Source organism: Topomyia yanbarensis, chromosome 2 (genome assembly GCF_030247195.1).
Source record: "Topomyia yanbarensis strain Yona2022 chromosome 2, ASM3024719v1, whole genome shotgun sequence".
In the NCBI taxonomy this organism is placed as follows: Eukaryota; Metazoa; Arthropoda; class Insecta; order Diptera; family Culicidae; genus Topomyia; species Topomyia yanbarensis.
The window spans coordinates 323,818,178-323,832,401 of NC_080671.1; the positions used below are offsets into that span (position 1 = coordinate 323,818,178).

General features: G+C 38.5%; 1 protein-coding gene across 1 annotated transcript in view; it reads right to left on the bottom strand.

Annotated features, from left to right (window-relative positions):
• Positions 1-14,224, bottom strand: part of LOC131683772 (heparan-sulfate 6-O-sulfotransferase 1) — an 84,328-nt gene that overhangs the window by 47,419 nt on the left and 22,685 nt on the right. Inside the window, exon 3 of the mRNA XM_058966047.1 lies at positions 8,384-8,717. Coding sequence (XP_058822030.1) covers positions 8,384-8,717 — 334 coding nt within the window. The remainder of the gene's footprint in view (positions 1-8,383; positions 8,718-14,224) is intronic.

Here is a 14,224-nt window from a genome sequence, read left to right on the forward strand (position 1 = left end):
AGCAAAGCGTTATGTCTAACACCTCCTCTCTCAGATCTCATAAAAGTTGGTCGGTTTGCTACATGCAGTATATGTAGATTTGTGCTATTTCGTTGCTGTTGTGCTATCTTATGACAAGCGCCATTTAGCACATTTCGAGAAAAACGATTTTTAAAGTTTGAGATTGAATATCACGAAACTTATAATATATATAAACAATTCAAAGAAAACAAGCGATGCTCCTATCTATTCTGTATTAAGCTCTCAAATTTTACGAAGATCGGTTGACTATGTTGCGAGTTTATACTAAAAATGTAAATAAAAGTCGCACTCACACGTGTCATAGATGTGTATTGATGACAAAATTTGTATGGCGTGTCATAATCGCGCACGGAAAATTTTCCATAGAGAAAAATCATCAATTATTTACTTTTATTCATATCTTTGGCTTCATTTGGACAACAAACAATGGGTGAGATGCATTTTAAAGAAAATGAGTCATGCAATCTAGAAAAAAAATAGTTATTTTTGGTTACAGTGTTGCCAAATATGCTAAATTTTCAGTTTAAAACTTAAATTGGATTTTTCGCGCAATTCGTGTATTTTTATTTTGAAAACGATTATGCCATTGTGTTTCTCAGAAGGTTTTACACTTAAAAATATCTTATACATCAAGATAACTTGAGCCGATCCCCAGAAACAGTTATTTGAAGCAAAATATTAAAAATATTTCAGCTCGTTTCGCGCTATATCTCAGTAACCAAGAAGAATGTCAAAATTCTGAACACGCCACTTTGTAGAGTTCTTTTAGACAAGTAATGTGGCAAAACACAGTTTACCCCAAAATGGCGTTTGTCATAAGATAGCACAACAGCGACGACTTATGTACACTGCCCCCAATGATGTGATGAGCATTTACATCACTTCCCGTAACGAGCGGAATCCCATTACCGCTAGAATATGACCATCATTGAATGTTCAGCTCTTTTAGGGATCATCCATGAATGACGTAGCATTTTTTGAGTGATTTTTAACACCCCCCTCCCCCATCGTAGCATTTCGTCACAAACCCCTAAATACCCCTTCTCTCCTTGTATTTACGTAGCTTGACGGTAAACCACCCCTTCCACCTTGACCCCATAAAAAATTTAAAAAAATAAAAAAACGATGTTAGTTAGATGAAACGGGTAAAGCTACGTAGCATGACATGACCCCCTACCCCCCTGTTGTCACACATCATCACAAAATACAATACTCCCCCCTCCCCCATATAATGCTACGTCATTTATGGATGATCCCTTAGCCAATATGGTTAATACAAATCAGAGTACCGTAAACCGGGGTGACTTTGATCATGACTTCGATCACTCGAAACTTTTTTCGTAGATCGCTTATTAAACCAGAATAGTCGACCGAATCATTTTAATTTAGAATGATTTTTACTCTAAACATATAAAATACTGATTTGTTATACTTTTTGAGTATATTATTCGGTTTTGGGGTACAAAAACTTCAAAAAACCGAAATTTGACGTTACCTTATTTTTACGAAGCTTCGTAAAGTGTCTATTTATTATAAAACAAATAAATCTCAGATTTGAGCAAAAGCAATAAATTACAAGCGAGTTTTTATTTTCCTTTAGATTGGGATATGCCAAATTTAGTTTTAAGAGATTGTTTATTTTAAATACATTTTTTGTAAAACTAGTTGGCAATTATTTTAAATTATTTTAATCTAAAATTCACAACATTTTTTTTTATTGTTCAATATTCCAACGTGTTAAAATGGATGAAACTTTTTGTACATTGATAAAGCACTGAAATAAAATAATTTTAGCAGTTTTAAAGGTTTTCAGAATCTTTTATTCTAGTTGGACACAAATTATACGAATTTGGGTTATTCGAATTTTACAGTACATTTCAATACTTTCAATTAACATCTATTTAACAATGAGTATCTTTCCAGAATTAGTTTAAACAAACATTTGAATGAAATACATTGACATCAAAAACTTAATGTGAGTGAACATGCAGGTTATCAATGTCACCCCGGAACACGAAAACGGACTTCAACTTGAAATAATTTTTGAAAAAATAGCTGTAACCGGACAATTTTAGGTAAAACTATCCAATCTTGTTCTCCATACACCAGTACATGGTTTAAAAATATTAAACTTGAAAAAAATGTGTTGCGTCTAAAAATATGTAATGATTACTTCGAAAAGTGATCAATGTCACCCCGGTTTACGGTATGCCTAAATTACTAGCATCATAAAAAAGATGGGGGGCGGCGGGGTAATGCCAACGACATATCCGAAGAGATGTAGCATACATAAGGAGCCGCTACTTCAAATGTGTTGGTACACATTCAATTCGGCTCGGCAATTTCCCAACAGCCGTGTAGTTAAATTTAGAATCTGATATCTCAGTATAGTGAGATTTGTTTGCTGGTTTCCAGTGAAATATTTTCTGAGTCTCAGCTATCAAATGTGACTGTTACTGAGATCTCAGCCAAAATTTTTTATTGAGATCTTAGCAGTTGAGATTTCGGCAATAGATACTAAAAAACTGAGATTTGGCAGAAAAAATAAGTGTTTACTTGTCAGAATTTTCGGATAAAAAGTGATTTGGATGAGGAATATTTAAAGTTATTCATTATAAAATATATGGGTGTCGTCACTACACGTCGGGACGATAATTAAAATCTAATGATATGCAACGGAATCACGTTTGAGTGAGAAATTTTCAAATGATTCTTAATAATTATGATTAAAAAATTAAATCTCCTTCGCCAGCTATTTTCCTTCTTTGCAAATCTGCAACATTCCTCGTAAACATTGTAGGAATGTTATTAATGGAAAACTGAACATCCGTTTGGCAACACTTGCCACTAAATGGATGGTAGGGGAAAGACGCATAGGTATTCGTTTTGGTTATGCCAGTATTAGTAGCAAAAAGGATTGAAAAGGCACAAATTTTCGAAAATTTCAGATTCCTTGATTAAAAATATGGATACTGTCTAGGATATAAACGAAGTGTCGAGACTACACTTCAAAGCGTTGAATCAAATCTACTATCCCGTTCAAATTGGAATTTTTTTTAATAATTTTTTAAATTTTAGGAAAAAATTTAAAAAAAATTTAGGAATAAATATGGTAAAAATTTGGAAATCTTTTTCCTTCACCGACTAATTTCCTTCTGTTCCAATCTGCAATAATCTTTGCAAATATTGTGGGAATGTTATAGATAAAAGGCTAAAAATGCGAGTGGCAACACTGGCCACTAAATGGATGGTGGGGGAAAGATGCATATTTGTTTTGGTTATGATAGCATTAGATATAGGAAAAAGGAAAGAACAGGCACGTGGCAAGAAAACGAACGAGAGAGTGATAGTAGTGCATATTCTTGCGAATCGGTTTCTCACCATTCACATTTGACCAGGGATGCCAGATGCACAGATTAATCTGTGTTTTACAGATTTTCAATATGCTGCCACATCTTGTTTTGAAACAAATTTGTACGTTTTCCTTAAGGTGAAGATATGTGGAAGCCACGTTGCTAGGCACCGACTCGCTTGTTTACATTAGGAAAAACTGAAGTTTTGTTAGTAAACGATTAAAGTTTCGCGAGTGTTCTTGCAGTGGTGTGTGAAAAAAGTGTATTTGAAAAAATGCAATGAAAACGAGAAGATGGTTTCGAAAAGAAACCCCAAGTGAAGAGGGGTGATATTTTCGCACAAAATAGGAGCTACAGATGGCATTCCGTCAAAAACTCGGATTGATTGTATAGGAAAATATTCTAGCTTCCTTAAGTAGCAGTTTCGTGGCGCACCAGCAAAGTTAGTGTGTTGAAAAACGTATTTTTATATTTGCTCATGTTAGATACATGGTTAGACAGGGGAGAGGGATGTGTGTGGCGTTGGAGCTATGTTGTGGCTCGCATGTATAATGTCCTTAACACAGACTGGCACAGATTTTTAAATGGGCCGAGCACAAATTTTTCAAAATATCACCTGGCATCGCTGAATTGACTGTCATATTAGCATATTATGCGAAGAAAATAGTCGCCTTTAAAAGGGCCGTTTTTTGTTGTTTCGGAAAGAAAGGGTTCGGGTATGTTTGGGTTAAGTTCAGCATCTGTGAGCGGCTAGAACGTACTACACCGATAGAAGATGGCACGCACACAAGCCTATCGGTCAGCAATCAGCTGACTGATTTATGTACCACGTGTTTCGTTTGGTTTTTAAAAATAGGTGCACTTTTTCCAAACGAATCAAAATTCCGTGAAGAGAATCTATTCATCTGCCTGTGCTAACATGCTTACATACAGTGATACAAGTTCTAAGCGATCTGAGATAAGACATTTAAGTTACAAACGATTTTGTCTTGCGCACCAAAGCAATGTTTTGATTTTGACGATGAAATAAAAAGAAGAAGCAGAAACGACGGCAGCCATTTTTACTGCCACCTTGTGACTCTATCCAGCATGTCCCTTAGTTGCGCAAGCCTTCTTTTGATCCATTCGTTATCACGGACAGCATTTTCCACCAGCTCCAATACGATGGCAAGATATTCACTGCTGCCAGGTAGACGAGTGCTCCGGCACCAACACGCTCGGCGTAGTGATTCTTTCTCAGCAAACGGACAGGAAACTGGAGACCGGTACGAACCAAGCGTAATATTTGTTTTTCCTTCGCCTTTCCTCCTATATCGCAACCAGACGAGCGCATGTTGCCAGTGCGGGTGTAACACACTTATGATGCCGCACTCGCATACGATACCCGATTTTGTACTCAGTTCAGTTTGCGTTCGAAGCCAAAGTGGCTGACCATCGAAAGCAAAGAAAATCAACGCTCGCGTTTCTCGCACACAACCCCTAACAAACAGTGTGTTTGTGATCGGTTCAGTATGCGTTCGAAGCCAAATGGGCCGGCCATCGAATGAAATAAGTTCACTTGTATCGAGAAAGAGGAGGAGCTTAGAACAAAAACTGTTCAAGATTAGCGGCTCGATCCATGTAATCAGCGGAAAACAGTAAGGAATGGCTTCAGTCAGATGATTTAAATCGTATTTTTACGTGTCGACCCGTCGAAAGTAAAAATTGTTGGTGCAGGAAACAGTGTTCAAATTTAATTCTTCGTCGAAGGTTTGATAGCGCTGATAAGGGCTAATTAGTTTTCCAAAGAAAAGGTTCTCTGGGTGGGAGATTTTCGTTCCAATTGGCCTTCAATGCTAGCACAAAATCTTAATAATCACCTACTCTCCCGATGTTGAAATGTAGTCCATCCAACAAGGTTAACTAATAGAATCCGACCATTCCAATCAATACTTCCTAAAGATTAGCGGTTCGATGCATGAAATTAGCGGGAACCAATTAGGAACGAGCTTCGTAACGTAACGTAGCACGTAACGACCCAAACTGATACATCCACCAGCCATGTACAGCTCACACATATTTCCTCGTTATTGTACAGCCCTCTATTCGCACCAATCAGCCAGATATGAATGATAAATCTGTAGCGGACCTATATTTACAACTTTTATTCTTTATTAGTCTTATACACCAACAGGCATACCAAAGCCCCAATGATGTTGGTCTTAATAATAAACTTATTACTAACATTCAAGTCATATACACAAATAGTGGTCACACAATAATTCACAAAAACGGTAAAAAAGTCAAATGTGATTAAAAAGTCTGGAAAATCGCTGACGCAGAGTTTGTCTAGACACGTTGAAATCGAAAGCTGAAGCAACCTGGTTGAAAATCCTTTGTAGACCAGTGATGGCTCCATGCATACTATAATTAGTGCGTCTGAACGGTAATCGAAGCATAATGTTGTTGCGTAATGTTCGTGGTGCGACGTTTATATTAATTTGTTCTAATATAGCTGGGGCATCTATATGACCTTGCAAAGTGTCGGCGATGAACAAAGCTCTTGCTGTATTTCTTCGAACATAAAGGGGTTCCACTTTTCATCAGTTAAGTGTTCGGTTGGTGCACCATATTGACGGCTCTGACCGAGATGCCCTGAAAATTTTCGCCATTTCCGACTAGTTTTTGAAAGATTTTTCAAACACACAATTTTTCGTTTTTAATGCATGTTATACATGTTCAAAATTTTAATACAACATTGTTGAACATATTTTCGACAAAATGGTCCAAACATCAACTCATTCTGTTAAGTATAATGGAAGTTTTTAACGTTCAAAATCTGACAAGGCTGCCACAGCCGATATTTTGAAACGGCACCCCTATATTGTACTTTACATTTAAAAAACTAAACATACTAAGGACACAAACAGATTGAAACGGATTCGTATTTATTCTCTTCAGAATGGTATTTTCTTCAAGATAAGCTAAAATCGTTTTTATTATTTTTAAAACAATGCATTCGAAATTGGATTTCGAAAACAACACAATTAGTTTACAAACGATTTTCGCACAATTTTGTTAGTTCTGAAATAGCGAACCTTTAAAGGAACTTATTAACTTTTCGATCCTTCTAAATTAAACCGGATGAGTGCATGCCCAGTATTAGGCACAAATCACCGACGACATACAGGGAACGTGTCACTAGAACCAATATATTCAGATGCTCAGTATAAAGGGCGAACACGAAATTATTGCGACATATTCAACAGGGCATCACTTTTTTACCATTGGGTAAAAATCAACCAAATTTTGCACACTTTCTCATTGATGTGTATTGTTTATATGCTGTCAAACTCGAAGTCGTGTTTTGGAAAAAAAAAAATGGAGATGAACCAACGCGAGTCGAGAGAACAAATTCTTTCCAAACACCTGGAATTTCTTGACCTGTCGCACCGGCAGTTGGGAAAAATGTTGAACATTCACCATTCAACCGTCTCCAGAGTGTTGAAGCGGTTCCAGGAGCGGTTGACGTTAGACCACGGCAAAGGAGCTGGAAGAAAACCGGGACCGGAGAACAAAAAGACGGAGGGAAAGGTGAAGCGGATGATTAAAGCAAATCCCAACGTCTCAAGCCGTGATTTGGTTAAAAAGATCGGCATGTCGCAGAGCTACGTCCAGAATGCAAAGAAGAGAGCTGGACTACATACATACAAGGTACAGAACTTCCCAAACCGCGATGAGCGGCAACGATCGACGGCTAAAACTCGGGCACGGAAGCTCTACGAGAAGATGCTGACAAAATATGGCTGCTGTGTGATGGACGACGAAACGTATATAAAAGCCGATTTTAAGGGGTTGGAGTTTTTCACCGGCAAGAACAAGTTCTATGTGGACGACAAATTTAAGAAGAAGAAAATGTCGAAGTTCGCCTCCAAATATCTCATTTGGCATGCCATCTGCTCTTGCGGACTGAGGAGTGAGCCTTTCGTGACAAAGGGCTCAGTAAATGGCGAGATCTACAAATCTGAGTGCCTCGAGAAGCGCCTTTTGCGGTTCTTGCAGCAGCACGACAAAGCTCCGCTATTTTGGACAGATTTGGCATCATGCCACTATTCTAAAAGTGTCCTGGAGTGGTATGAGACCAATTCTGCCCATTTTGTTCCAAAGGACATGACATGACGCCAAACTTTCCGGAGCTGCGCTCGGTGGAGCACTACTGGGCAATGATGAAGCGGAAACTTCGGAAGAGCAAGAAGACAGTCAAAGACGAGAAGGACATGTTAAGAAAATGGAAAAAAAACTGAGAAACTGGTACCGGATGACACTGTAAAGACTTTGATGGAGGGCATCAAGCGAAAATGCGTTCAATTTTACACTCAAGGCTCCATCGATTAACTTTTCTTTTGATTTTTGAAGTAAATATTTGTATAAAACTACCCTAAAATTTTGGTTTGATTTTAAACATTATAAGAAAATTGGCATGACATTTTCGGTGTCGCAATAATTTTGTGTTCGTCCTTTAGTACAGTTCCTGAATTTCAAAAGAGCTTAACCAATATGGATATCAAAAATCTGCTTCCTATTGTTGTAGGGACACAGGGATAACGAGGTTGAATTATATCTCGGTGTCATGCTGTTCGTTCAGCAAAACAAATTTTGTTACATAGAATCGTGCCAAATAAACAAATCGAAAACAAAAATATGTTTATTAGAGTTCGGAAAAACACCTCTTTTTTGGGGAGAAATTAATTGAACGTCAAATCAATTTTCCGAATAATTCGTTAGTAGTTGAAATTTAAAACATTCGTCGATTGTTTAAAATAAATTCAGTAATCAAACCGTCAATGCTGATATAAAATTTTCTGCCGGATGTCATGATAAAAAGCAGCATCAATCATTTATCGAAACCTCACATCCGGACTTATCAAAATTGATGATCACCATAACGACTCATTAGGAATCAACCCGACGATTGCCCAATTTGCTATTCCAGGCAGTCACAAAACAAAAAAAAACAGACAGACACTCACCATTGTAGCACGGCGGTAGCTCTTCCGGCGTGGCTGTCCGACCGAGGCACCAGTGGCGGGAGTTCTTCCAGGTCGCACCACGCTGGACGTGGCGGAACTCGGACAGATACCGAGCGATCGGTTCGCGCAGCAGAGTGATGTAGAAGTATCTCCGTTTGGCCGTTTCCCCTTCGTTCTTGTCCAGCTCCTGATCGACGCATCCGGTCAGCTCGGTCCAGTCGGCATGCAAACCACATTTCCAACCCGTCGAGTACCGCGAGAAGAGCCAATTTTCGTTGCGATGCGGCCGGAAACAGTAGCACCGTTTCTTCTTTCGCTGACATGTGCACGGTCGCTGCGAGGAAAGATAGAAAACCGAAATGTATAAAAGGAGAAGATAAAATTTATATTATTTACACATTGGTTGGTATATTCAAATAATTCATTCATGATTTTTTTTTGTATTTTTACCCGGAAGTTTGCCCATCCAGCGCAAACCGTGACTTCTTCCAAACAACAATAAATGCATAATTTAAGCTTAATGCACAGTTTTGGTCGGACTGTTGTAAGGAAATTGGTTGCAGAAGCGATAAATGCCGTTGAATCGGTTTTAAAGTTCATACGAATACGACCATTCAAATTTATTGAGCTGAACGAAGCAGAGTTGTATATTTGTTTTCTCTATTTGTTTTAGTTTCGTCAAAATAAACAACCGGTCGGTTCTGGCTCGGAACAAGGGAAACAAAAGCAAAGTTGTCAAAATGGTTTAAAATGTAATGTTTTGTAAGTACGCGCGAAGTGCACTTTTTAGTAAGCAATCCATTCCCTATGTCAGCCGTATACATGATTGAGTAGTCATTTATGTGGTTATTCAATTATCAAAGATCTGAACCGGGCTGCTTTCATAATGTTTTGTTTATATGGAACTTGATTTGTTAGCAAAAACTTTTCATTTACCGCAAAATGTCTTACAAACGTATTTCATATGATAATAAACTGAAAAATAAAAATAAACTAGCTTTGATAGTAAGTAAAAACTCCTGCAAAAATCGCAAACCACTTAATCGAACAGTTTTTCTAAGTTATCTTGGTAAATAGTTTTCACACCATACAAAAATTTAATAATCTGGTGCTATGTCAGTCAGATAGAACGAAGTCGAAACCGAATCTATGATTAAACTATAGGTATTGTGAACGTGTTTGTTTGAGCTGCAAAGCTTGTCCGGCAACGGTCACCAATCCAACAGACAGAAATGCACATTCGAAAGGGCCGGTAATATGGCATCGAACAATATAACAAAGAAGCACAACCCCAGCATTTCGAATTGACTCCATTTCCGAAAGTCATACCGAAATAAATGTTTCATCAAGTGCGCTAGAACCGATCGATAGCAGCTAGCCGCAGTATCAAAATTTAACAATGGCTCATTTTTGACTTCCTTTGTGGTTCACCTGAATTATTTACATTCTCCAGAGCGGGTGGCAGATACCCACCCCATACCCGGCATGGTATGAGCGTCAATGATGGCGCGCAATGCAATTTCGAAATGTTCTATTCTTACGTTTCCCGTTTACAATATTCCATGTGCCAACAAGCAGGCAATTGGCATACGAATCACGTCCCAATACTCCAAATATTTAAATTTGATGCACACTCCACATTTGTTCATGATCATTCGCTTGACGGTTCGACTCAGCCGCCACCACCAATCGCAAATATTATCGAAGAAAGAGCAGTATAGGATTTGGGGGTGGAACAGGGAAGGGTGCTGGGGAAAAAGTGCATTAATGTATGCATGAGCCGTGCATCGTTCGTTAAAGCCATCCTTGTCGTGTCGCTGTCGATGTTGTCCGCATTCACCGGTACCATCGCAATGCATTCGATCATTATCATTCTCTGAACTCTGATCTGTGTGACGTGCGCTTTCATAATATTCTGCGAAATACATTTTATTGCACGGCGAGTTGTAACGATTTGTCCCGGGTAGGTACTCCTCGAGTATGATAATCGTTTTCACCTTCCTTCTAATAGAGATGCTATGGACTCACTTCATAACTTGACTATCAATGACAGCAGGAAAAACAAGGGGAGACTACATTTGGAATTAAAAATTAAAAGGTGTTTCGATTCCTAAATGTTATATTAAAAAGTTGAACATCTACAGTCCTTAAGTATCAAGCAATAACTAGAAAAAATTATAGTATGTACTCATAACATAGTTGTGTAGCATTTTGATGTCAATCGGAATAGTGGAGGAGTGAATACGAAAACGGATAATGTGCATCACCAACATATAAGATATTATGTCAAGAAATAAAATTAGACCTGAAATTGAAAATTGAAATTGAAAAAAACTGATATAAAAATCAAATATAAAGTGTAATAAAGCGGAAAACCAAAAACGTTAAAAGTCCAATTACAAAGAAAATCGATTGATAAATTCCTCACTATTGAGCAGAAACTCATTTTAGCAAAGAGTATGCCTTGTCAATTTCAATGTGCCAGAGAAATGACGTAATAAACATTATTTAATAGTAATAAAATTAAGGGTGGATAAAATCAATATTTTTCATACATTTTCGGATCAAAGTAAAATGAAACTAAATGAAAATTTTTGTTGCAAAAATTACGAAACAAAATGTTCCCTCTCCTAGGTTGACGGGTTTTTTTTTTTTTTTTATTCATTTCGTTTATTTGATAGGCACAAATGCGTTAGCTTGGCGGTGCCAAATGCTTTTGTTTTTACATTTTGGATATCTTAAAACTAGGAGGTTACAATGTTGAAATATTTTTTTTTACAAAGGAAAAGAAAGTTTACAGCTATCTTAAGACTAGAAATAAGATTCAATATACAAAAGAGGGCCAAAAGATTTTTTTATGAAAAAAAATTTAAAACAAGGGATTCACTTTGATATACAAGAGGGGGAGTAATAGTATTTTACGAAATATTTTACGGTTATCTTAAAACTAACAATATAGTTTAGTACACAAAAGGGGGAACAAATATTTATGAGAAATTTCACAGAAATCTTCAAACTAGGGATTCAATTCTATTTACAAGATGGAGGACAAGAGTTTCAATAAAGAGTAAAAATTATAGCTATCTTAAAACTAGGAATACAGAATACTAATTTGAATTTTTTTAACTAAAACTTATGCTTGGTCAAGATATTCAAAGGGTGGCTTATTTCCGCATCAGTGTAGCAGCAGTTGTATCAAAGACAGGGGAGAGACAGGGAAAGAAGAGCAAAACTTGCAACTTTCGCTCGAACGGCGGGGGGGGGGGGGGGAGATCAGCGTATCAAATTTGCGCCTCAGTCTAGTAAGTCGTCGAGTACCGGATTGGCGGATGGTATTCTTCGGACCCGCGGGGAATCCTTCAAAAGTCATCGGACCTCGAGTCGCTCTCGCTTCAGTTTCCTTCTATGCAGGCGTAGTGGTAAGGGCGACGGCGGTTACATAGTGGCACTCTGGAGCTGATCGGTTCCACAAGGCAGGAGGAAACTCTAAAAACGAGAAATAAAAGAGAGGGGCTAAAAGGTTGACGGGTTTGACGGTATTGCAGACACCTGCTTTAAGATGGTTATTGCATTACGCCTCGATAGTGGTGCATCGAGGAGACCGAGAGGGCTTATGGGCCTTTTTTATGTTTTTTGTTATTTCATACTCTGCACCAGCCCAAACTAACAGTCAGCTAAGAGCCTGTGCACACTGGCGTGGCCGATTGGCGGGTCGCCGTGGATTGACTTTTTCTGTGGGCTGTGTTTGCAGACATTGTTCAACAGCTTAACGGCTGTCTTTTTGAGCACGGCTCGCAGTGGGAGTCATTGTGTGTCGATTTATCGGTCGACCTCGTCAACGTGCACAGGCGCATTAAAAAAAAATAACAGTAGAACCCTATTAGTTGTGTTGTGTTGTAATAATTGTAGTTTTTAGTACTAGTGTAAAATTGTTATGTGCTAGTCGTATGTCTATCTGTGTATGTGTTCGTCTGAGTATTTGTGACATATGGGTCAGGGAATGGATGCAGAACTGGCTTATATGATAGAATAGTGGGTAATCCTTCTTTGGATCACTTTTTATCGGTGTTCAATTCGTGCATTCCATTCGATTCATTCGGATTGGATAAATGAAGGTACGATTAATTTACCGACGCACATCAATCATCCATTCCCGGTCGGCATAGCATGAGAAACTTTTAACGGAATGCAATTGTCGTTAATAGTAAATATATAGCATTTTCTGGCATTCCAAGTAGTTTTATTGCATGTTACATGTGTGTTGTTCAAATAATACTCAATAATAATACTAACGCTTCTCTTTATTCCATTTTGTTTTATTTATTTTCGGTCTCATGCGTCACATTCCTAGATGACCTCTCCGAGTTCATTCATCAGCCAGGTTTTAGATAAGTAGGACCAAAAACTGCAAGAAGCATATTACACATGTCTTATTTTAACACATTAAATATTATTTGTATTAACTTATTATTTACAGGTAACACACATATCTCAACACACAACACTTCCCATACACATGTAAACATTCAAACTAGCAAATATACAAATGCTCGACAGGTGACTGGGCCAAGTGCATTCACTCGTAGGATCTATCATTTCGATGATCGCCTCGATTCTACGAAACCAGTGCACAATTAAGCTGACATAAACTAGTCTCGTCTGGTGAATGCATGTAACCTGGAAGCCCCAGACACGACAGGACGAGACGGACAGATGACGGACTGGACTCGACGGGGCCAATTTCAGAGTTTTAGGCATTTTTCAATGCACGGCTAGCGACATAAAAAAAGAAAGGATCTGCTATATGTGGTGGTTGGCTATTCAAGTATTGGTAGAGTTTGAAGTACTAATGTATGTCTTTCATGTGATGATCATAAATTCAGCTGTATCTTGTACCTATCTAATCTATTACGTCTCTCATATATTGTCCTTTATTTCTTCTTTTCGAGTTCTATACTGCCATTCTACACCCGCATTCAGCTGGGTCAGCAAAGATGGTGATAGTCACACATTCTCAAACGCGGTCTCAAGCGGGAACCTACAAAAATGCCCTCGCGCACGCGATTGCGAATCGATCACGTCCGGAAGTCTATTCTTGATCCTAGAAGCCTAGGTCCATGCCTTCAGCTGGACCAATTAAGAAAATACGACCATACCTATTAGACAACACGTCTCATGGCGACATGACCGGGAACCCTATCGCTATAAACGATCCCACTCTCTGCCAGAATTCTAACCTCGCACCGAAAATTTAATATCAGACACACGGTTCGTGCGACCATTCAAAAACACACGTTACAAAATCACGTCAGCGCACAAACGTTAGAGCCCCTCGCGATTTTCCAAACAACCTACGCCCACGAACTCGCAAACATGATTACACCCCGGTGATAAGGTGAAAATCTCAGCACTCATAAACTGCAACATAAGCAACACGATCTCAAGCATCAACCTACAAACTCCCGCGCTCGCGCCATCATGAATCGGGATCGTCCGGAAGTCTCTATCCTCGGTACCAACAATCTAGGTCCATGTTAATTAATAAAAAAAAATAATGAAATTGAAAAATAACTCCCATATCCACTAGATAAAACGTTCCATGGCGACATGATCGGAAACTCTAGTAATATGGGGTAACTCTCTCGCTGTCAGAATGTGATCCGTACACCGAACGATAAAGATCAGAATGACAGTCCGCGAATATATGAATGGCCGCAGGGTTTCAAAATCGAATTTATACAGGCGAAGTCACATACACGCGAGCACACGCGACAAACACGTCAACATACGAACGCTTAAGCCCTTCGCGATCATCTACGCACACCTATGCCTGCGATCGCG